At 37.8% G+C, this 23,991-nt stretch overlaps 3 protein-coding genes across 9 annotated transcripts; 2 read left to right on the top strand and 1 right to left on the bottom strand.

Moving 5' to 3' along the window:
* Window positions 1-2,832: 2,832 nt before the first annotated feature.
* On the top strand, window positions 2,833-7,369 carry LOC115716334 (translocase of chloroplast 159, chloroplastic). The gene has a single exon (XM_030645102.2). It carries the CDS (start codon window positions 3,026-3,028, stop codon window positions 7,121-7,123), a length of 4,098 nt encoding a protein of 1,365 aa, XP_030500962.2. The 5' UTR covers window positions 2,833-3,025; the 3' UTR covers window positions 7,124-7,369.
* Window positions 7,370-7,518: 149 nt separating this feature from the next.
* On the top strand, window positions 7,519-9,445 carry LOC115716335 (uncharacterized). Of its 7 annotated transcripts, none has more exons than XM_061115920.1 (4): window positions 7,519-8,020; window positions 8,103-8,331; window positions 8,866-8,982; window positions 9,088-9,445. In XM_061115920.1, the coding sequence occupies exons 1-3, from the start codon at window positions 7,646-7,648 to the stop codon at window positions 8,916-8,918; spliced, it is 657 nt and encodes a 218-aa protein (XP_060971903.1). In that variant the 5' UTR covers window positions 7,519-7,645; the 3' UTR covers window positions 8,919-8,982; window positions 9,088-9,445. The 7 variants fall into 7 exon arrangements, with proteins under 7 accessions (XP_060971903.1, XP_060971905.1, XP_060971906.1 ...); XM_061115922.1 differs by having other exon boundaries at window positions 9,075-9,445; XM_061115923.1 differs by having other exon boundaries at window positions 8,779-8,982.
* Window positions 9,446-11,208: 1,763 nt separating this feature from the next.
* LOC133038482 (uncharacterized) lies at window positions 11,209-14,446 on the bottom strand. The gene is made up of 2 exons (XM_061116648.1): window positions 13,635-14,446; window positions 11,209-13,486 (listed from the first exon to the last, which is right to left on the bottom strand). Exons 1-2 carry the CDS (start codon window positions 14,444-14,446, stop codon window positions 11,209-11,211), a joined length of 3,090 nt encoding a protein of 1,029 aa, XP_060972631.1.
* Window positions 14,447-23,991: the final 9,545 nt, after the last annotated feature.

The following is a 23,991-nucleotide window of genomic DNA, read 5'->3' as shown; positions in this document are numbered from 1 at the left end:
GGGGTCCGACGTCCTCGTCGACCACACTTCCGGCTGGGTCAAGGCTCTGATACCATTTGTAACGTCCCCGCTTCAAGCCTGCATTGGGCCCTTACACCCACGGACTAATGGCTCTTATACACGAGTTCATCACTCTGGCTGCTTCATGGACTAATGACTGACCCTACAGACCAACACGAGTATTTTCAGTGTGCTTTGTCCTCACTCACACACATCCTGGGAAAACTTCCCAGGAGGTCACCCATCCTTGAAATTACTCCAGGCCAAGCACGCTTAACTATGGAGTTCTTTCGAGATTGGCTATCGAAAAACAAGATGCACCTTGTTGACATAGGTAGTACCAATCAATCCATTTAAGCTCTCTTCAACTGTGTAGTCCCATACCTACACAGTCTCAAAATCATCCCACTTGACCTTGCCCAGGCGGTGTGAGATTGCACAGCTTACCTGATGTTTCCCCTTACGGATCACGGGACTACTGACTGTCACAACTTTACACTCTGAAATTTCACGCATAATATCGTCATTGGTCCAAAACTCAAAAACAAGCAAAGGAAATTGAGAAAATTGATGACTTCAATGGATCAAAATGGTTTATGTATGTACCTTCCCCATTTAAAACTTGCACATATTCATAATACCTTTGTCCGGCTCAACTGTACAGACTCAATTAGAGAGAGGACCTTCACACTCGACCCCGTAGTTGTGTACTAACAAGCAATATATCATTCCCACATTCATGATGCTACTAATTTCTTGGTAATCTTTTCGTCTTCTCAGCTGCTCTTCTATTACTTCTACACCACTAAAAGCATCCACAAGAATTAACAGAAAGGAACAGCAAATAATGTCTTTCTCTTCAGTAATAGATAGGCAATCAAATCATCTTTAGGAGCAAAATCGTTTCTTGCTAACCAAGAAATAACAGTAATCACAGCCTGTGTTCTCACACTCACATATTGCTAACCAGGTAAGTTTTTAGAAATAGAAGAAAGAATATCTTTTATGTTACTGATATGTACATTTCGATCCTCAACTGCTTAAAAACCACCTTTTAGGTGAACTATGCCGTCTGAATCTAACATATTTGAAGAACCTTGAACTGAGAAACTTGGAGAGTTTGACCCAGTCAACGCAGGGCCGGCCCAAGCATTTTAGGGGCCTTGTGCAAAATTTTAAAATTGGGCCATTTAAAAAATAAAAAAAAAAAAAACATGTACATTATAACTACAATTTTATTAGTAGTTTTTTTTTTTAAGATTGGTTCATAAATTTTTAATTATAGATTTTTTTATTTATGTATACATAATATGAAAAAAAAAAATAAAAAGAAAAAAATAGGCCTTTTTTTTTAAAAAAAAAAAAAAATTAAAATAAAAAAATTGGGCCTTAAAAAATTGGGGGCCTTGTGCAATGGCCCAAGCTGCCCAATGCTTGGGCCGGCCCTGAGTCAACGTCATTAAAGTCTCACTCACACTGGCCTTGCATTACTAGATCTTTCCATGCAGAAAGCAACTCGCTTGCTTATAGATTCTTCATCACAGTGGCTCAAAGCAAAACCAAGTAATTGTTTTGGAGAATTAACATCCATATTTTCAAGTTGCTATTGCAGCACATAAGTCCCAAGCTTGACCATGTCCTTTCTTGGCCAAAATAAGGCAGAGATCAAGTGCCAGTTGCAGATCACCAGCAACTGCATGCAGCTTCTCTAGCAATAGCTTCCTGCACAGCACATATGTATGCAATCCTACTTCTTTGAGAAAGAAAGAACATGAACTTGACTAAACAAATGAGGAAACATACATACAAACAACATATTTATTGCCTAATGTAGCAAACCACGTTAATACGAGGCTATTACCAAGATAGTCTAAAGGAATAACAATGAAATAGAAAAGCCAAGTTGACTATGAAACATGCTTATTAAATAACATGCAGATGCAATTAACTTTAAGGATATTGACACATCATCATAAAAAGGAAAAGAAAAACAAGTTAAACTTGAAGCAGAGAGAAACTATTTACTCCAATTTGATACTTACTTCAGGGCAAGCAAGAGTCGAAGCAGAGAAAAAATATTACCTTGCAGCTTGAATGACAAGACTCTCATGCCAAGGCAACAGAACTTGTTTGTACCCCTTAAATAGTTTCCAGCAAGAGAAAACTTGCTGGCTTTAAGCAGTCCTCTACAAACTAAAAGCAATATATGCAATCACAATCTTATTCTTTTTCATGGATTGATACCAGATCACAAGCTAAGGAAAGTATCAGCCAAAATATTCAAATAAAAATCTTTATTTCTTTCTAAAGATCCCTCATCTATGACGGCATAAATAACAAACTAAAAGCATTTTGTACAAAAGGAATACAGAGCTGATAGAATGATAGAAGCCTCACCACTTCAATATGCCACTCTGCAAGTTTTAGTCTTCTCTCCAAGCTACCATCACATATTATACTACCTGTAAAGCACATTTAAAAAAAAATAATTAAACATAGGGATAATGATAAAAACTCAAACACACTAAGACAACACCAAACACCTGGTGGTCTATAATAATAGCAAACAATGGCACACATAATATGGGTAATCAAATTATTGATATTCTAATTCATCTGCAATCTTTTATAATTCCATTTTAAAAATTGTTTGCTATAACAATTAGAAGACGAAAGACTAAGATGAATAGGGAGAAGTTTGGTGAAAAAATGGCAAGACAAATTAAATTTAAAGCAAAAAAATAAAAAAGAGAAACTATATATATATATATATATATAAATGAAAATAAAAAATAAAAGTCGAAAAAAGTTTTAAAAGCCGTATGTAATGTATATAGGGTGGTGGTAAGTAGAGACAAAAGGCAGAGAGAGAAAGGTCTCGGCCAAACCAAAGTAAGCCTTATCTCTCTTCTTCTTCTCCCTCCCAACCAAACTAAACCAAACAGAGCTATCGAAGCTACTCACTCTCTCCCACACTCCTCAAATCCCTTATCTCTTTCCTCCATACCCCTTTTCACTTTCTCCTATGGAGCCCTTAAAGTCTCCCTCTTCGCCTGATGCCACAACACCAACAACAACCACCATGACGCCGCCTTCTTCATTCTCAACAGGTTCGTTTTCTCCTTTTCAATATTCCGACCTTGTTGATACTTCTTCTCCTTCCAATTTTGATGATAATGGTGAGAAGGGTGCTGGAGTTGTTAATATGCTTAGTGGTGGTGTGAGACCAATTGCCAAGGTTTCCATTGATGACGATGATGTTGTTGTTGATGATGAAAGTGATGACGATGGAGTTTTGTATGGTTCGAAAGTTGGGGTTTTGGAGGTTAAGGAAGAGTCGGCTGTAGTACTTGGGGTTGAGAGTTTATTAGAGGGTGGAGGTGTTACTCCTCAGAAACAGGAGGAGGAGGAGGATTTGGTGGCTGACAATGGTGTTAGTAATGATGATAAAGAAGGGGATAAGGTTTTGGTGGTGGAGAAAAGTGACCATTTTGATGGTGAGGAGGTACAATTAGAAGCTGAGAAGTTGGTTAAAGAATATGGTGGGGAGTCCGGGTTTAGGGTCGGTGGAGATGTAGAAGTTGAACAAGGTAAAATTGGGGATAGTGAAAATGATGTTAAAGATAGCTATGTGAGTTTAGAAGAGAAGTTGGTAGAACAAGTTGTCCCAGATTCTCAATCTGATGAGAATATTGTTGTGGGGTCTGTTATTGGTGGTGTTGATGATGAAGTTGATACCAAAGGAGGAAAAGATGGAGGGATAGAAGCTGATTTTGAGGTAGATAAAGGTGCAAATGATGAAGAAGTTTTCTCTGGTATGCCTTTAGATTCTGATTCCAATGTAAATGTTGTGGTGGAGCCTGATATTGTTGGTAGTGTTGAGGAAGTTGATACCAAGAACATATCAGGAATAGAAGAAGAAGGGGCGTCAGAAGCTGGTGTTCAGAAAAACAGCCTTGTGGTTGAGAAAGGTGGTGGTGATGATGATGAAGAAGTCCAGTCAGCTGACACTGTTGCTCCGAAGTCGATGCCTAAAGATTCTGAATTGATGGAACCTGTTGTTGGTGGTGTTGATGAAGATACCAAGAACACATCAGGGAAAAAAGAACCGTTAGAAGCTGATTCTGATGTTCAGAACAAAAGCCTTGTGGTTGAGAAAGGTGATAATGATGAAGAAGTTCAGTCAACTGACACAGTTGGCCCCAAGTCGATGCTTACAGATTCTGAATTCAATCGAAATGTTTCAGGGGAACCTGTTGTTGTTGATGAAGTTGACACCAAGAACGTATCAGGAAGAGAAGAAGCTGATTCTGAAGTTCAGCAGAACAACCTCGTGATTGAAAACGGTGTTGTCTCTGATTTACCAAAAGATGAACCTTTGCAACTGGATGAAAAGTTAACTAATAATACTGGAAGTAGTATTGAAGAGCCAACCTCAATTATAAACCGTGAGATGATGGTAGAAGGTGAAAATGAGGACAAACATCCTCCTGAGGAGTATGGTGAGATTGATAGTTCTGGTACAGATGATGAAAATGAAGATATTGTCTTTGGAAGCTCAGCCAAGCAGTTCTTGGAAGAGTTAGAACGAGCATCAGGAGCAGGTTCTCATTCCGGGGCTGATAGTTCTCATGATCATTCGCAGAGAATTGACGGTCAAATTGTGACAGACTCGGATGAAGAAGTAGACACTGATGATGATGAGGGAGGTGGGAAAGAGATGTTTGATTCTGCAGCATTGGCAGCTCTTTTGAAAGCAGCTACAGGTGCTTCCTCGGATGGTGGCAATATCACTATAACTAGTTCAGATGGATCCAGACTTTTCTCTGTTGAGCGTCCTGCTGGTTTAGGGTCCTCACTTCCATCAGTGAGGCCGACCTCCCGTCCTACTCCTACTCATTCGAGCCTTTTCTCGCCATCGAATTTGGCTGCTGGTGGAGACTCAGAGAAAAGCTTGAGTGAGGAAGAGAAACAGAGATTGGAGAAGTTTCAACAGCTAAGGGTGAAGTACTTAAGACTTGTTAAGAGAGTAGGTGGCTCAATTGAGGATTCAATAGCAAGACAGGTTCTATACCGGTTGGCACTTGTTTCGGGAAGGCAAGCTAGCCAAGCATTCAGCCTGGAAAGTGCAAAGGCCAAGGCTCTCCAGCTTGAATCAGAGGGGAATGATGATTTGGACTTTTCCTTGAACATACTTGTTATTGGGAAAACAGGTGTTGGCAAGAGTGCCACCATAAACTCTATTTTCGGAGAAGAGAAGATCCCAATTCATGCATTTGGACCCTCCACAACCAGTGTGAAGGAAATTGTTGGAACAGTGGATGGAGTCAAGATCAGGGTTTTTGATACTCCGGGTCTCAAATCAGCTGCAATGGAACAGAGTGCTAATCGAAATATTTTGTCTTCAGTGAAGAATGTCACAAAGAAATGCCCACCTGATATTGTTCTCTATGTCGATAGGCTGGAAACTCATAGCAGAGATCTTAATGACATGCCTATGTTAAGATCAATCACTTCTGCTCTTGGCCCTTCGATCTGGAGAAGTGTCATTGTTACTTTGACTCATGCTGCATCCTCTCCACCCGATGGACCATCGGGTACGCCCCTGAACTATGAATTGTTTGTTGCTCAGCGGTCTCAAATTGTTCAGCAGACCATTGGACAAGCTGTTGGTGATCTTAGAACTATGAGTCCAAGTTTGATGAATCCTATATCACTGGCTGAGAACCATTCCTCTTGTAGAAAGAATAGGGATGGTGAGAAAGTGCTCCCGAATGGTCAAGCTTGGCGATCTCAGCTGTTGCTCTTGAGTTATTCTATGAAGATATTATCTGAGGCAAGCAACCTCTCAAAACCACAGGAGTCAGTGGATCACAAGAAGCTCTTTGGCTTTCGTTCTCGTTCGCCTCCCCTTCCATACTTGTTGTCGTGGCTTTTGCAGTCTCGTGCTCATCCAAAACTTTCAGGTGATCAAGGTGGAGAGATTGGTGATTCTGATATTGATTTGGATGACTTGTCTGATTCTGATGGTGAAGAAGAAGATGAGTATGATCAGCTTCCACCATTCAAACCTCTTAGGAATTTCCAGATTGCTAAGCTGAGCAAAGAGCAAAAGAAGGCATATATGGAGGAGTATGATTACAGGGTGAAACTCCTTCAAAAGAAGCAATGGAGAGAGGAGTTGAAACGGATGAAAGAAATGAAGAAGAGGGGTGGTAAGGTTAGTGCTGAAGAGTTGGCTTTTGCTGGTGAAGATGACCCTGAAAATGGAACTCCTGCTGCTGTTCCAGTTGCGTTACCTGATATGGCTTTGCCTCCTTCTTTTGATGGTGATAATCCGGCTTACAGGTACCGATTCTTGGAGCCCACTTCTCAATTGCTGGCAAGGCCGGTATTGGACACCCATGGCTGGGATCATGATTGCGGTTATGACGGTGTTAACCTTGAGCAAACCCTTGCCATTGTCAACCGTTTTCCAGGGGTTGTTGCTGTTCAAGTAACCAAGGATAAAAAAGAATTCAATATCCATCTGGATTCCTCAGTTGCTGCTAAGCATGGGGACAATGGATCAAGTATGGCTGGCTTTGACATTCAAAACATTGGAAAACAACTTGCATACATCGTCCGTGGGGAGACAAAGTTCAAAAGTTTCAAAAAGAACAAGACAACTGCTGGAACATCTGTGACATTCTTAGGTGAAAATGTTTCCACTGGATTCAAAATTGAGAACCAGACTGCGCTTGGGAAGCGGGTTGTGTTGGTGGGCAGCACTGGAGTTGTCAAATCACAAAGTGACTCAGCATATGGAGCGAATTTAGAAGTGCGTCTGAGGGAGGCAGATTTTCCCATTGGCCAAGATCAATCCTCTCTTGGACTGTCTTTGGTGAAGTGGAGAGGGGACCTGGCATTGGGGGCTAATTTGCAGTCTCAGTTTTCTCTTGGAAGGAACTACAAGGTAGCCGTTCGTGCAGGGTTGAACAACAAGCTTAGCGGTCAGATATCAATTCGAACAAGCAGTTCGGAACAGCTCCAACTTGCACTATTTGCCATTCTTCCAGTTGTCAGGAGTATCTACAAGCTCATCTGCCCCGGGCCTGGTTCAGAGAACTATGCACTCTACTAGATTACATACATGTTTAGTTAATATTTTTATTATTGTTATTTTACAATTGGCATGATTATCAATCAGTCTCTGGCTTTTGTTTGTCATTGAACTGATATGCTTTCTTTCATTGTTAGTTAACCTTAAAATGTTTTATATTTTGCAAATGCATTGAGATGGAACCTTGAGGTGAGATGAGGTGAGGTGAGGGAATGTAATAAAGTTTGGCAGCTTTCTTTTCAGTTAGTTAATACCAAATTTTTTGAATTATGTGTTTTTGGGCATCTGTGGTGAAATGGGAATATTTTTCTTTATACAAGTGTAGATTCAATTCAAATATGTTTTTTGATTAGAATGCATGCATGCATTGATTTTGGAGTTGATCTGGACTCACGAATTGCCTATTAATCAACCAATGGAGCTGGGAAGAGTACACTTCTGAAGCTGATGACGGGGGAATTATTTCCTCTAGATGGCATGGTCTGACGACACAATCACCTTAGAATTGCTCAGTTCCATCAGCACTTGACTGAGAAGCTTGACATGCAGATGCCGGCCTTGCATTATATGATCAAAGAGTATCCTGGAAATGAGGAGGAAAAGATGAGGGGTTCAATTGGAAAGTTTGGCCTAACAGGTAAGGTTATGGCTATGAAGAATCTGTCAGATGGCCAACGGATCCGTGTTATCTTTGCTTGGTTGGCTTTTAGGCAACCCCATATGCTTCTCCTTGATGAGCCAACTTCACTTGCCATTGCCAGAAAGCTTTCTTCTTTTCCGGTTAGGGCTTTCTTTTCAAGCTCATTAACTCCCACCACACCATACTTCATCAATTCATTCACTCCTTCATCTGGGCTTTCTCTTCCTTCTTCATCCTACAACCCTCTTAAGCTCCCTCTCTTCTGGCCATGGCAGAAGGTATCTTTTCTTTTCTTTCTTTCTTTTAATTTGAGGTGTTTTGAAATTGATAATGGTGTGTGAATAATGAATGTGAAACCAGGTGAAAGTGGGGCCACTAAGTGTGTCTCCAATAGGATTTGGTACATGGGCTTGGGGAAACCAGCTTCTTTGGGGTTATCAGGAAGCCATGGATGATGAACTTCAGAGGACTTTTAATCTTGCTGTGGACAATGGAATGAACCTCTTTGATATTGCTGATTCTTATGGGACTGGAAGATTGAATGGTCAAAGTGAAAAATTACTTGGAAAGTTCATCAGGGAATTTCAAGGTATCTTCTTAGTTTGCTTGGACTGTATTGTATTTGTTGTTTTGCTCACTATGTGTTCTAGTGAATGATTATGAGGTAAAAATGTTTGTTCCCAATTCTGATAAGTTTGTTCTTCAGAGTTTTTTTTTTTCTTTCCCCAAAACAAAAATGAAAGACCTTATGTGTACTCAGTACTTACATGTTAAAATTATTTTAGTCAGTAATTGTTCGTGCAGAACATTGATATGACATTGAGATTTTAAGTGTAATGCTTGGAAAATGTCTTATTTAGTTAATTTTGTCACTTTTCACTACAGAAACCTATTGCCTACTCTTATAGAACATTTTATTGACTGAATTACAATCTAGTTGATTGAGGTTTCGAATATTCATCATACTATTATCTCTAAACCGCTTGCAGAAAATGGTTTCAATGTAATGAAACATGGGGTCTTTCTGTTGTGGCAGAAAATGAAAGTTGATGTTTATGCAATAAGAGATTGGAGAAAAACATACATTTGTTATATAATGTGGTCAACTTTCATTTAATCCAAGTTCTTGGGCAACTTCATATGCCGGGGGAAAAGGGCTTCCGGATGACATTGTGATAGCCAACAAGTTTGCTGCATATCCATGGCGACTGACACCAGGGCAGTTTGTAAATGCTTGCAGGTAATAACCCCTTTTTCAGGCTTATCTGTTGTCGAATTCGTCTAGAGACAGCTTTGAAAATCTTCCCTGTGTATGATATAATTTTGATATAGCATGGTTTTTCAGGGGCTCACTAGAACGTATTCAAGTTGAGAAAATTGGAATAGGGCAGCTCCACTGGTCAAATGCAAATTATGCTCCTTTGCAGGAGATGGCCCTTTGGGATGGTTTAGTGGCAATGTACGAAAAGGTTATATGATAATTTATGCATAGATTTATAAATGGTAGAAATACTTTGAATTCCCATTGTTTGCTAACATGTTTTCTTCTTCTTCCCATAAAATATTTTTGCTTTAATTTTATGTTAGCATTGTGATTTCAATAATGAGTACTTGATTACTTGTTTCTAAATCACATTTTTGAGTTTTCTGACTCAATGTTTTACTGAAAAACACTTGTTGTTGTAAGACCATGGATTACACCATTGATTGTTAATTAGTTTTCAGTAGCTCAAACAATAGGAACCGTTAGAGGTCTATTTTATCATAAGTGCTCGAAAAGAGCCAATACTTGAGGGCATATCAGAGTGTTCAACATCAAATAAATCTTGTAAATCCTAAGTAGATATCATGATTACTGTTTTGTGAAGGTTAGGTTCATTCATCTTCCATCTAACTAACCAAAAATTGAAACAAGAATAGGATACATTAGAGAATATGCAGCACAATTGAGACAAAAAGTGTTTTTAGTGATGAAATTAATAGATCATTTAATGAATATTACACTAGAGCATTCACATGAGTTTCTCTACTATATATTTTAAAATATTTCACTAAAATTTTATTTTACCTCAAACTTTTACATTACATCATACATCAACTTTTTTATTTTTTCTCTACCGTCATTTAAATATTACTTTTTTAATACATATAAAATACACAATAATTAAGTATGAATAAATATTATTTGAAGAATAAATAGTGATTTTACATACATAGAGCATTATAATATTTTTTAAAATTTGAACTAAAATAACTCATTGAATGGAGTCATTTTTTGACATTTTTTTCACAAATCTCTTCTTTATTTTGAAGAAAAGAGCATTATAGATCACCTAATATCCTAAAAGCACTCACAATTTTTTTTTTTTTTTTTATGATAGAGATTCTTTAAATTTTTTTTAACTAAATGTAATAAAAAAAAAGACTCATTAATAGAGATGTACTAAAACTAATGCAACTTGCTCTACATGTAGAGAATGAATCGTGTATTCTCTAAATTTATTTTAATAATATATAAATAATAATATATTTTTTTTTTGAGAAAATAGCTTCAGGAAATACTACCCAAGAGCAAATCACTAAAGAGGGCCGAGAGCTAATAAATTCATTATTTATGTACATTGTATATATGTTCAAAAATTATTATTTTAATAGCGTAAAAATATTGATTTGATGTGCTATAAAATAAGGGTAAATGGCGGTAAAATCCCTAAAACTTTCATTTTTTTTTTTGAAGAAGAAGTGTTCTTTATTAAGAGGAGCTATCGCTCATGAGAATGGATAACAACTCTAGGGGAACACTATTAATTGAGAACATACATTCAGCGAAAGTAATAGAGTGGCGGGCAACAAAGTGCGCGGCACGGTTCGCAGAACGCTTAACGAAAAATAAAGAAACATTTGACAAACTTTTTAGCAAAGTTTTACAATCCTCCACAACCAGACCGAAACCAGAATGGAAGCTTGCAGTATGACGAATGGCTTCAACGCAAACCAAACTGTCCGTCTCTACTGCAGCGTCCGTGTACCCGTGGTCCTTGAGCCAGCTAAGGACCTCTCTTATACCAATGATTTCAGCCAACTCAGGGGAGACTTTGCCGAAGTTCACACCAGCAAAAGCCGAGAGCAGATCTCCACCCGAGTCCCTCACCACGCAACCAAATCCATGTTTTGAATCACGATCGAATATAGCTGCATCTACGTTAAGCTTGATGCCTGTTAACGGTTTTTTCCATAGCTCCGAACCATCACCATCTTTAAGGGGTGACTGTAAAGGAATGTTTCCTTTACCTTAAGCTTTAACATATTGATCAAGACTTGAGAAAGCAAAAGCAACTACATCACTAACATTTCGAACACGGTCCTTCCAAATTAGATCATTTCTAGCCGACCATAGAGCCCAACAAAGCATGACTATTCGGCTAAGCTTGTCATTGTCCTTACTGTGTGCATTGAAGGACATCCATTACAGAAGAGAATTATTGTTTCGGCTGGCATCTGCAACAGCAGCTTCTTCCCAGCAAGAGCTTGCAAATTGACATGTCACAAATAGGTGTATTTCAGTTTCAGCATAGATACCACACAAAGGGCAAGCACTATCTGTCAACACCTTCTTAATGCATAAATTTACCCTTGTAGCTAGACAATTAGAGACTGCCCTCCAAATCAAATCTTTGGCCTTGGGAGGCACCTTGAGAGACCACAATTTCTTCCAAAAGATGCTTTCGATTAAGTTCAGAGAAGGAGCTTTATTGTCTTGGATCATTTTATAAGCACTACTGACAGAATAAGTCCCATCTTTTTCACCAAACCAGTACCAATAATCATTCTCGGACGATTGGTTGATTTGAATCCCCAAAATGATCGCAGCATCAACAGGAGAGAATAAATCTCTAACCACTTCGACATCCCAGTTGCGGCTATGCATTTGCAACAAGCTGTTAACAGTAAAGTTTTCAAGGCCAGGGACAACCGGTATAGGGGAGGCTCTATCAAGTGTTGGTAGCCACGGGTCAGAGGTGATTCCCACAGAGAGACCAGATCCGATACCTTTCCTCAACCCCAGCTTAACTGTGTCTTTAGCAGCATAAATGCTACTCCAAATAAAGCTTGGGTTGGATCCCAATTCAGCAGATAAGAAGTCACTCTGAGAATAGTATCTTGCTTTAAACACCTTGCTGACCAAAGAGTCTTGTCTAAACATGAGTCTCCAACCTTGCTTTCCTAGCATGGCAAGATTAAAATCTCTCAAATTTCTAAATCCCATGCCACCCTCAGCTTTATTCCTTGTCATTCTATCCCAGTTCATCCAAACAATCCCACTTCCATTGCTGTTGGATTTGTTTGATTTCCACCAGAAGCTAGCCACTAGTCTCTCAAGTTCTTTACAAGTGCCGATCGGGAAAAGGAAAACATTCATTGCATATGAAGGGAGATATTGAACCACAGATTTAATGAAGACCTCCTTACCCGCCCGAGAAAGAAATTTGCCTTCCCAACTGGTGATTCGCTTTCTCATCCTTTCTTTAAGGAACCCCAAAACATCATTTTTATTCCTACCAACAATACTCGGGAGACCCAAGTAAAGACTGTCTGCCCCAGCTTCTTGAACTTGCATCAAACTACAAACTCGTCTCCTTATGTCCACCCTTGTATTTGAACTAAAGAAAGCAGACGATTTATGGAGATTAACCTTCTGCCCCGAAGCTTCTTCAAAGGTGCGCAAGAGAGTAAGAACACGATTTGCTTCCTCCTCAGAAGCTTTGCAGTACACATAGCTATCGTCGGCAAAAAGCAGATGAGATATAGGAGGTGCACTACGGGCAACCTTGCATCCCGTGATGAGTTTTGTAGCTTCAGCATGTTTGATGAGTGATGAAAGTCCCTCAGCGCACACAATAAATAAGTAGGGAGACAAAGGACAGCCTTGACGAATACCTCTCGTGGGAAAGATAGGCCCCAGCTTCTGACCACTGTTAATTACATGATAACGGACAGACTTGACACATCCAAGAGTTAAACCAATCCAACGATCGCTAAAACCCATAGCGCGAAGAACCGCTTCCGAAAATCCCCACTCAACTCGATCATAGGCTTTACTCATATCCAATTTTAAAGCCATATAACCTTGTCTTCCATTTGTTTTCCTTTTTAAGTAGTGCATAACTTCGAAAGCCACCATAAAATTATCAGAAATCAACCTACCTGATACAAAGGCGCTCTGAGTTTCAGAGATTGCAATGTCAAGTATTCCCTTCATACGGTTAGCCACAACCTTGGAAGCTATCTTATAAAGCACATTACATAGGGAGATTGGCCGCATATCACTCATCTGGGTGGGATTCTTCTTCTTCGGAATCAAGACTATATGAGTATCATTAAGGCCATCCGATATCACCCCAGTATCAAAGAAAACTCGAACAAATTCAATCACGTCGTGGCCCACAATATCCCAATGTTTCTGGTAAAAACCCGGTGTCATTCCATCTGGGCCTGGAGATTTGTCGGGATGCATTTGAAACAATGCATGTCTAACTTCCTCTTCAGAAATAGGCACCAACAATTCTTCATTTTGTTCTTGAGTGACAACGGGACGAACTCTATTCAGAATTGAACCAAGGTCTATATTAGACGTTTGGAACAAATCTCGGAAATAATCTATGATGACAGTGTCCAACCCCGAATCCCAGGCAACCCAACGGCCTCCATTGTCTTTGAGTTGAGAAATACTATTATTCCGCTTCCTTGAACTTGCCACAGAATGGAAATATTTAGTATTTTTGTCTCCCGAGTTGAGCCAGTATTGCTTAGACCGTTGTTTCCAAAAAAGCTTCCCTTTGAGCTAAAGCTTCGGTGAGATTGTCTTTCCCTTCTTGGTGTTGTTTTAGTGACATCGGATCTTTGCCCCACTTTGAATTGCTAATCTGCCTCTTACATTGATCAATTCTCTTCCGAAAGTTACCAGTAATCTCTCTACCCCACTTTCCCAACACCTCCCCACACCTGAGAATTTTTTCTTGCATACTGACCAAACCCGATCCCTCCCAGCACCCTTCCACCAGTTGTTTACATAGAGGCTCACGGAGCCATGCATTTTCAAAGCGAAAGGAAACAAAAGAATAAGCAGGGGACACACCTTTGAGAATTAAGAGAATAGGGCAATGGTCGGAGGTGGAGATCTCTAAGTTGTGTAGAGTCGCTTGAGGGAACGTTGATATCCATTCGTGAGACACCAAGGCTTTATCAAGACGTTCTTCAATCCAATTAGCACTATTCCGACCTTTCTCCCAAGTAAAAGGATACCCCACAAGAGGTAAGTCGATCAAGTTGCAATCAGCCATAGCTTCAAGGAAGCCTTCAATAAGACGATCCGGATATTTCCTTCCTCCTCGTTTTTCAGTTTGGGAGCCCAAGTTATTCCAATCCCCCATAAGACACCACGGCAAGGTACTGTCGTTTTTAATGGAACGAAGGAGATCCCAAGTTCTGAAACGGAGCTCGCGGTTTGGCTCACCGTAAACCCCCGTGAAACGCCATTGAACACTATGTTGAGCTTGAATAGTTGCATCAATATGATTAAAAGAGTACCCCTGTATAGCCACATCAAACGTGTCCCTCCAAAGTAAAGCCAGGCCACCACTATGCCCACGAGCCTCAACCATAAAACAATTATCAAAGCCCAATTGGACTCTAATAAATTCCATACTATTTTTATTACACAAAGTTTCACAAAGAAATAACAAATTGGGCTTCTTTTGGAACACAAGGTCCGCTAAGAATTGTTTGGCCCGCGGGTTCCCAAGCCCACGGCAATTCCAACTTAAGCAACTCATGGCTCTTGGCGGGCCTGGGTACCAGAGCCCACCAAAGACCCATTTTTTGGGGTCCCAACATTGTCTTGATCCATTACCTCCATGATATCACTGTACTCGTTTTCTAGTGAGTCCGTAAAGCCCACTTCAATGCCAGGTCTCCTTCTTTTGGAATCAAATACAGTAGTCAAAGTAGAATTAAAGAAACTTCCTTTTTTAGTAACATTGAGAATCTGATCATTTTTGGAATTATTCTCATTGACCATATTGATATCCTCATTCTGTGCCTTTTTATTTGGTGTATCCGAAACATGAAGTCTGCCAACTAATTCCCCCATTAACTCCTGATTTCCAGGGATCCGTATTGCATTATGGTTCGAATTGATTGCATGGAGATTCTGATCAGCTTCCTCCCTTGTCACCGCCCCTGACCGAAGCCATTGTGCCCCAAAGGTTGATTGCCGTCGTTGTGTTGTCGCCTTCAGTTCCAAACCGTAAGGCTTTTCTTGCAGGTGTAAAGGTTTCAAGAAAAGTCTGGGACAGAACCTTTCCGCATGCCCGATGATTTCGCAAATGAAACAGAATGTTGGTAATCGTTCATACTTGAAATTAACCCAGTACCAAGAGGAGTCGTCGTTGTTGATTTTCATTCTTCTTTTAATCGGTTTCTCAACATTTATCGTAACTCGAACTCGCAAGTAATCCCTCCAAACGCCCACAAAATTGTTCGGATCCGACTCAATGAAAGAGCCGATGTAGTTTCCTAAGGCCTTAACAACACTGAGAGTCATATTTCCAGATCGTAGATCGTGGAGTTGAACCCACATATCAACATGCTTGATCTCAACCGACCTAGGATTCTCTCCCTCCTTCAGCCTAGTGAAGATGAACGGCTTCCTATCGTACGTCCATGGACTTCCATCGATGACCCTCTGTATGTCGATTTCATGATAAAATTGGAAAAGGAACAAATTAGGATTAAGTTCTTTGACATACATACCCATCCCCGGCTGCCAAAGAAAGGCCATCATGTTTTGAAATACATTGAAATCAGAGACTCGGCCTGTCAGTAGTTTTCCTACCAAACACCACCTTGTATCAATCGCCACATCTTCAATCCTGTGTTCCGTCACCCTGAGCACTTCTGCTTCCTCATCCTCTAACACAACAACATTACCTTGAACTTCCATGCCTCTGCCAATACTGCTACTCGACGCCATGGGAACAAGATTAACCAAGACAAAAATTAACAACAAAAAACTCTCCAAACCAGAGAGACAGCCAACGTATCACTGGATACGACTTTGTTCTCTAAAACTTTCATTTTGGTTTCACTTAACCCTCAAAACCCAAATTTGAGCGGTAAAACCCCCAATACTCGTGTTCTGTTAGCAATTTAACACTTCCGTCCATTTTAGGTGTTAAGTGCCATGTTGGACTGGACATAGTGTACACGTGGCACAATTTTATTGGTCCACGTAAAAAATTATTTAAAAAAAATGAAAAATAAAAATAAAATTAATTTAAAATTAAAAAAAAAATACATATAAAAAAATAATTTTTTTTCTTTTTTTTTTCCTTTCTTTTTCTTTTTCTCTCTCTCTTTTTTTTTTTTTTTTCTTTTCTTTCTTTTTCTTCTTCAGCACAGCTACGCACGCCCCTCTGCAACTCCAAAAAAAAAGCTTCAAACTTTCTATTAATGGCCTGGCCATGGTGGTGCAACAAACAAAGACGGGGTTGGGGTTTTCGGTGGCCGGAGTATGGATGGTGTGGCTGGCCGTGCTGGTGGGATAGAGAAAGACGGGAAGAGAGGAAGACAGGGAGAGATTGGGAGATGGCTAGAGAGGCAGTTTGCTAGTGGCTATGGCTAGAGAGGTAGTTCGACATAGAAAGACGGGAAGAGAGGGAGACATCCACAAACCCAAAACTCAGATCTACGTCCCCCTCTCGTCTCTTTTGTTTTCCCTCTCTCTGTTTCTCGCTCTCTCTCTCTCTGTATTTTTTTGTGCAAGTTGGACGAGGACGATGATGGGGGTGGTCGGGGAATCAGGCTGGGCGAAGGAATCGCACCTCCTTCTCTCCTTCTCGCCGTGGACATTTCTGGTTTGGGGATGGTGGCGATGGCGATGGCTGGGAAGGAAGGAAGGAAGATGGTGGCGATGGCGATGGCTACGAAGGAAGGAAGTGTTGGGTTTTATGCCCTAAATAAAACTCTGTTTCAATGTAATCCAAATTATTCTATATCAATAAAGTAACATAAGTAATTTTTCATTCACTTGTGTATGTTTTGGTTCACTTAATCAATTGCTTGTCTATTTGATTTATAAATTCATCCAAACCCCTTTCACATATTTGAACATGTTTATTGTGTTGTCAACACAGTGGAAAATAAACATGACTATGTGAATAAAGTATTCCTAGATTTATCAGAACACTGGGTTTCACTGATATGACAATCTACAACAGAGTTTACTTACATTTGGAGAAATGTTATGTTCTTTCCAGAACATAGGTTAAAGTAAAGCTCAGGTTGGATGCATGGAGTATGCATTGGAATGGACCGATATTGAACTTTGAATTAGATTTTGAAACTTACCGTAAATATCTATTCAATTCAATATCATAAGTTGATCCTAGATCACATGATCTAAATCCTGATATGGTTAGGCTTAATTTCAAGAGTATTATTCGTGTTCTTTGATTTGTTAGTTAAGCCTAAATCTTTAGTCTGGGCAATACATACATTTTGGGAACACGGTAGTGCGATTGAGTGGGAGCGCTAACATAAATATGGAATCTATAGCTTCTATCTGGCGAATAGTAAGCAAAGGGTGATTTCCTTCGAGCTTAACCAAACGAGATAAATGATTGAGTACTCATTTCACTTAGTTGAAATATCATTTATACATGGTTAAGTGTTTTAAGGATAAAATACATTGTAGGGTGTTACGGTAATTTAAGTCCCTTTACAGTGTAGATCATCCATATAGAGGATCATTGATCACATTAGGATTATAACAATGGATAACTAATAATGTGTCTATATGGTGGAACATATAGAGCATTCTATATACTGAGAGTGCAATTCTGAGTTCTATGTGTGGATTCAACGAAGAATTAATAAGTCAGTGAATTTAAGTGGTAAATTCTAGATCTGCTTATTGGAAGCTCGGATATATAGACCCATGGTCCCCTCACTAGTTGAGATGATATTACTTGTAAGACTCATTTAATTGATTTTAATTAATCAATTAAAAATTCTCAAGATGGACTTGTCAGTTTGAGAATTTAGCACTTATTAAGGGCAAAACAGTAAATAGAGATTTTGAAGGGCATATTTATTAATTAGGAAACTTTAATTAGTTTCATTATTAATAAAATAAATGATAATATATTCTTTGATAATTATTTTTAATTATTAAATAATTAGATTTATCATTAATATGGTTGAACAATGGAATTGGCAATTTTTCACAAAAAGGAAACTATCAAGTGTAGGAAAAGGAAAGTTGGAAAAGTGGCAAGCCTTGTTTCCACATTGGCTAGGCCGGCCACTTAGCTTCCTTTTCCCTTTGATTTTTTTTTAATTCAAAATGTCAATCATAGCCCTTGGTGGTCTTCTATAAATAGAAGGCAAAGGCTTCAGAAACACAAGACAACTGAAAAAGTTTTTCACAGCATTATTCTGAAAGAATTTTCTCTCAAAAAATTCTCTCTGAGCCGCCACCCTCTCTCTCTCTATTCCTTCACTGTTTCGAAATGTATGAGTGCTAGAGTAGTGCCCACACACATCAAGTAATACCTCAATCATAGTGAGGAAGGCTGTGTAGAATTCAGAAACAACAAAGAAGGACTTTCGGGCTCAGATCTTGATTATACTCTGCTACGTAAAGGAATCAAGGGTTAGAGATCTGAGTGGGAGGAGACATATATATTCCGCTGCAATCACTGTAAGATTTCTGATACTCTTATGTGTTTAATTTCATATCGTTTTAGAAGTTCATATTTAGGTTGTTAAATCAACATACTTGTGAGTAGATCTAAGTTCCTGGTAAAATAACTTCCAACAGGAAGATGGTGGCGATGGCTGGGATGGAAGGGAATGGTGGTGGGTGGTGGCTGGGAATGATTTAGGTTTAGGGTTCTCATGGTGGGTGGTGGCTGGGAACCTTCATCGTGACAAAGAAAAAGAAAAAGAAAGAAAGGAAAAAAAAAAAGAAAGAAAGGAAAAAAAGAAAAAAAGAAGAAAAATAATTTTTTACCTGGACCAATAAAATTGTGCCACATGTACACTCTGTCCAGTCCAATATGTCACTTAACACCTAAAATGGACGGAAGTGTTAAATTGCTAACAGAACACGAGTATTGGGGGTTTTACTGCCCAAATTTGGGTTTTGGGAGTTAAGTGAAACCAAAATAAAAGTTTTGGGGGGTTTTGCCACCATTTACCCATAAAATAAAGAAAATAGAATTTGAATGATATATTTTAAAGAGTAATTTGTGGCATAAATACATAAGTTAAACTCCCAGTTGCAAATAAATACCTAAGTTTAATTTTTGGTAGTAATAATACCTAAGTTATAATTCTGAAACTCTCATAAGTACCTAGATGTTGAGTGTTAAGTAAATTGCCACGTGACAAATTTTGATTAGTCAAAGTCATTAAATTTTTATTTTCTTTTAAAAAAATTAGTTTAAATATATCAATAAGAAAATGACATGTAAATAATGACTTAACATTTAATGGCCAGGTACTTACAGAGTTTTAGATATATAATTAGGTATTATTACCATAAAAAAATTAAACTTAGGTATTTATTTGCAATCAAGAGTTAAATTTAGGTATTTATATCGCACATTACTGTATTTTAAAAGATAAAATAGATAAACTATTGAGAGTGCTAATGTGAGTGTTCTTACAAAAGTATAAAAACCAAACCAAACACACGAATAACATTCACTCCAACCAAACACCACCTTATTTCTATTTTTTTCATTCTAGAAATACCTTCAATCCCATTCGTCCAAAAAAAAAAGAAAACTCATGCGGATTGCCAGCGTGGCAAATCATTCCCTATATAAACCTGAATCTGCACCAAATTCAAAATCCAAAACAGTCTTTCCCTCCAAAAAACCAAAGAAAACCTTCAAAGTTTCTGGCAATGGAAAATTGGAGTAAGAGATTCTTGATTCCTTATGAAAGATTTAAAAGCCAAATTTTGATTTAACTCCAAAGAAGAAAAGGGTTTCTCGGAAGAGAAAATTCAAAAAGAAAATATAGGGGGAACACGACTAAGGCATTTTTTCACATTGTATACCAGTGAATCACCATAACCATTGCAAAGTCATTAATAACAATGGGGAACAAAAAGAAATACAATGTTACTAATCGAGATGTTTTGTTTTGTTTTGTTCCCCATTGTTACTAATGACTTTCCAATGGTTATGGTGATTCATTGCAGGTACAAAACAAAAAATTGCAAAAAAATGGAAATTAGTTAAATATGGTGAAAAGTAGAATTTTATTTTTAGAAGCAGGTGGTTCCAGGATTTACAACAAAGGTTTAGCATTATTTCAGCATTTTGAAGTAGGGACACAAAAGAAAATGCTATGCTGAAGCAATGCTCTAGCCCCTGGGAGCATGTGAAGTTAGAATTTTTGGGGGGTTTTTAAAATCTATTCTCACTGATCTGGAGGTTTCGGAAAAAATGTTGAAATAAATGTTTACTTATTTAACTAAATACCCCTAAATCTTTAACCCTAAAACCCTTTCACTAATCTATCAACTTTTCATTTCAATTTCCCTTTCCAGGAAACACCTAACCGCACCATCTTCTTCACCTTAACCCCATATCCACCATTTTCATCTTCTTCCCTGAGCCTCACACTTATCTTTCACCTTCACCAACCACCATTCTTGATCATTTCGAGCTCCTCTCTAGTTTGGTTGGAGTAACACTATTGAGGAGGACGAGGACTCTCCTAGCGAAGAGTTTGAGTAACTCGAGGGGTTTTTCTTGGCTTGACATTTTATTTTTAGTTTATTTTAATTAGTTTTTGTTTTTTTTTTGTTCATTGTTCTGTATCTTGTTGTTGTCTGTATTAGTATTGTTGCTATTATTGTGTGTTCACTGTTGTTTTGAGAGGATTCTGTTTGTTTAGTCTTGTTTAACATGTCGCTCGATGATGGAAATTGTTGTGTTTCCCTCTATTTGTGATGTGCCTGATCTCTTTGTGTCTTATGTGCTTGTTTTAAGTGTTCTTGATATCTAAATTTCTTGCTAGTAGTGATTCTCTAAGTAGGTGTGTGCTTATAATATCCCACTTTGCTTTGAGTTTTCTAGAATAACGACACTTTGAGAAAGTTTTTGCGAGTAGAATTGTTTAGTGTGGTCCTTAAGTAAAAATCCTAGCTAGCATTACATCTTAGAAATGATATAGACCATTTTAGACGATTGAGCCTTTTGAGCTATCCCGTTGAATCGTAACTTCCCTTAGTCACCCTTATTTGAGCTGATTTGCCTATATGTTCTTAACAACCATCAATGATTGTAGTCCTTGCCCATGAGTTCTTTTATCCTTCAATAACTAAACTTACCCTCTGAAATTTTTCAAGAACAAATTAGATGCGAGTTGTTAGATGAGTGGATTCCTCTTGGTAATATTGTGGTGAGCTCTTCCTAGTGTTATTTGTGTAACAACATTGGGGACAATGGTGGGATTTAAGTTGGAGTATGTGGGAATGAGCTCACAAGACTGTGTATATAATTCTCTTGCTATATATATATACACACACATGCATCTACTATATTTGTCAGATTTTAGCAAAAAAAAAATGAAAAAGAAACTATATATATAGTACCAAAAAAAAAAAAAACAAATATATTATCAATGAGAGCCAGTTTCTTGAAACTAAGTTTAAGGTGTATCACCCCTTTTTCAAAATTAATTTGTATTAACTCTCTCTGTTTATATGTTAGTTGGAAAGTAACAATAGCAAGAGAATTAAAGTTGAATCAAATCATTCATTGTGGGTTAAAACTACATTTTGGGTGAGAGCTTGAGAGAGAAAGAAAGGCCATTGATAAATTGAGGAGGTTAGGTTCCAAGCCATAGAAATACTAACTTTTATCCTACCCTAATCTAAGCCTCACATTACAAGCCTAATAAAGTCCTTTTGATCTTGAGTGTAAAGCTAGACTACATTAGTGGAGAGGATTGCACTAATTCAACTTATGAGAGCAAAATTTTTAAACTTGAGGATCGAAGTTAGTTATAATAGGGATTCAAAAGTTTTTGTGGGAACTATTTGCATACTTTATTGATTAAATTGCTCAGCATAGGCATTAACGATATCTATAACATTCGAAACTTGATTGAGACACATAGGTTTAAGGCATATTCACTACCATCATTTCCATCCATTCCACATATTTTTTAGAGCATTTTCTTCGCTAAACCAAATCTAAATGAGTTGTATCGTTTTGTTACTAGTATTTTTATTGTTGCTATTTCGTTTGTTTTTATTGTTTCTGTTTTTCATTACTCGAGGATGAGCAATACTCTAAGTTTGGGGTGTGATAACTCTATGGTATAGATTTATTTTTAGTGGCTTTAAACCTAAATTATCATAAAAAGAGTAATGAAAGTGTGTTGTTTGTTAACTTTAATTAGTTTTTATCTTTATTTCTTATTTAGTAAACTAGCTTTTAAGTCTTGTAAAAATTATTATTTTTAGTTGTGCTTATTTAATTAAATGTTGCTTGTTTGCTGTTGGGAAAAAAGAGTTAAAGTACCAAGGAAAAGAAAAGGATGCGAAGTCAAAGTGGGCATAGATGTTGAAACTTGTTGAATTGCTGAGCAAATGCTAAAACAAATTCAACATTCTGGGCTGACATGGTCAAAGTTATAAAGAGAATTTCATCCATCCACATCAACACTCGTGTGTCAGCCCAAACCTAGTAGGCCAAAAATGGAAAGAAATAAGTTTCTATTTTAAGGTATTACATTGTACCCTAATAACCTAACAACTAATGAAGTACAACCACCTTCATCAATTTTCTTAGCTCAACTGCCATTTTTAGAAGGAATTAATTGCAAAGAAGAAAAAATACAAAACAGGAAGGAGAAAAAGGGAGCTTCAAATTTAAGGAGAAAGACAAAAGGGACAAAAGGAGGCCTCATCATTCTTATTTATAGGATTTGTCTTCTTCTACTCATCTCTACTATTTTTATTCTGCAATTTGGTTTGATATAAGAATATATTGAACTAAGTGGTAGAACTTACTTTGTGAGTTTTGAAAAAAAATCTCATAAACACAAAAAAAATTATGTTATCTCTGTGCAACTTTGCTGAAAGAAAGCTGTAACAACTGGAAAAATCCTAACTAAAGAGATTAGTTATTCAAGTCACTTTTAAATATAATACAATTTTTGGAAGTGTTTTTATTGTAATAGCAGCCATATTTTTTTTTTTTTGCAGTTTAATTACAGGTCTTTTAAATTTGATTCATTACCCTATCATTCTCATTAGTTTCCATTTACTTAAGTTGTGATTAGTTGAATTTTGGAGACAATCTTACTTATCACTTTATTACTTGTGTGACTGCGTATACTTACGTACTTTAATTTTCACAACACTCATCCCAAAAGATCAACTACACAAGCATATAATGCTCCATCTTCGATTTCGGAAAGTGTTCTGAATCGACGCTTCTAAAGATCTCGACACCCTTATCTACCAGCCGAGCATGGGAGAACAAGCTGAAAGAGCACCAAGGAAAGTCACAAAATTAGGGCCAATGTGATAGATTTCTTGCATTATTCCAAAGAGCTCTAGAGCATCACATTTATTACTAACTAATTACATGTTTGTTGTAAAAACAAACCCCTTTAAGCTATTATGGGGAAATATCAGGAAAAGCAATGCTTGTGTTCCACCCTAAAATTCTTTACTTGAATCACTACCATTTATAGTTGATGGAATGAGAGTATCTTTAATTTGTATGCAAGAAGATGAGCCAGAAGCACATCGCTGACAAAGGGAGCTGTGAATATCTATCTATGCATATTTGCAAAGAATGACTTTCTAGCATCAGTATAAATGCAAATTGCAACATAAGACAACCATTTTCACATCAACAGAATCATTTCAGAGATTAAATCCAAAAGACCAAAATCTCATTAAACCCGACCCATTTTAGAGATTAAATTCAAAACTCATTTCAGAAATTAAATCCAAAAAAAAATCAAATGATATGTTGATAAGATCAACACAATGAAATCAACACACTACATCAAATCATTAGACATTGGAGTAAAAGACCACAGAAGGTTCAACTGAATCAAATCATGTTAAAAGGGTTACTAAAGAAAGAGCCCCTAAATAAACCAAAAGAAGAATTGATATAACAATTTCAACAAAAATATGCCAAGA

This window comes from Cannabis sativa, chromosome 5, assembly GCF_029168945.1.
Source record: "Cannabis sativa cultivar Pink pepper isolate KNU-18-1 chromosome 5, ASM2916894v1, whole genome shotgun sequence".
Classification (NCBI taxonomy): Eukaryota; Viridiplantae; Streptophyta; class Magnoliopsida; order Rosales; family Cannabaceae; genus Cannabis; species Cannabis sativa.
Note: the sequence above shows the minus strand (reverse complement) of the source record. Positions and strands in the feature narration are given on the sequence as shown.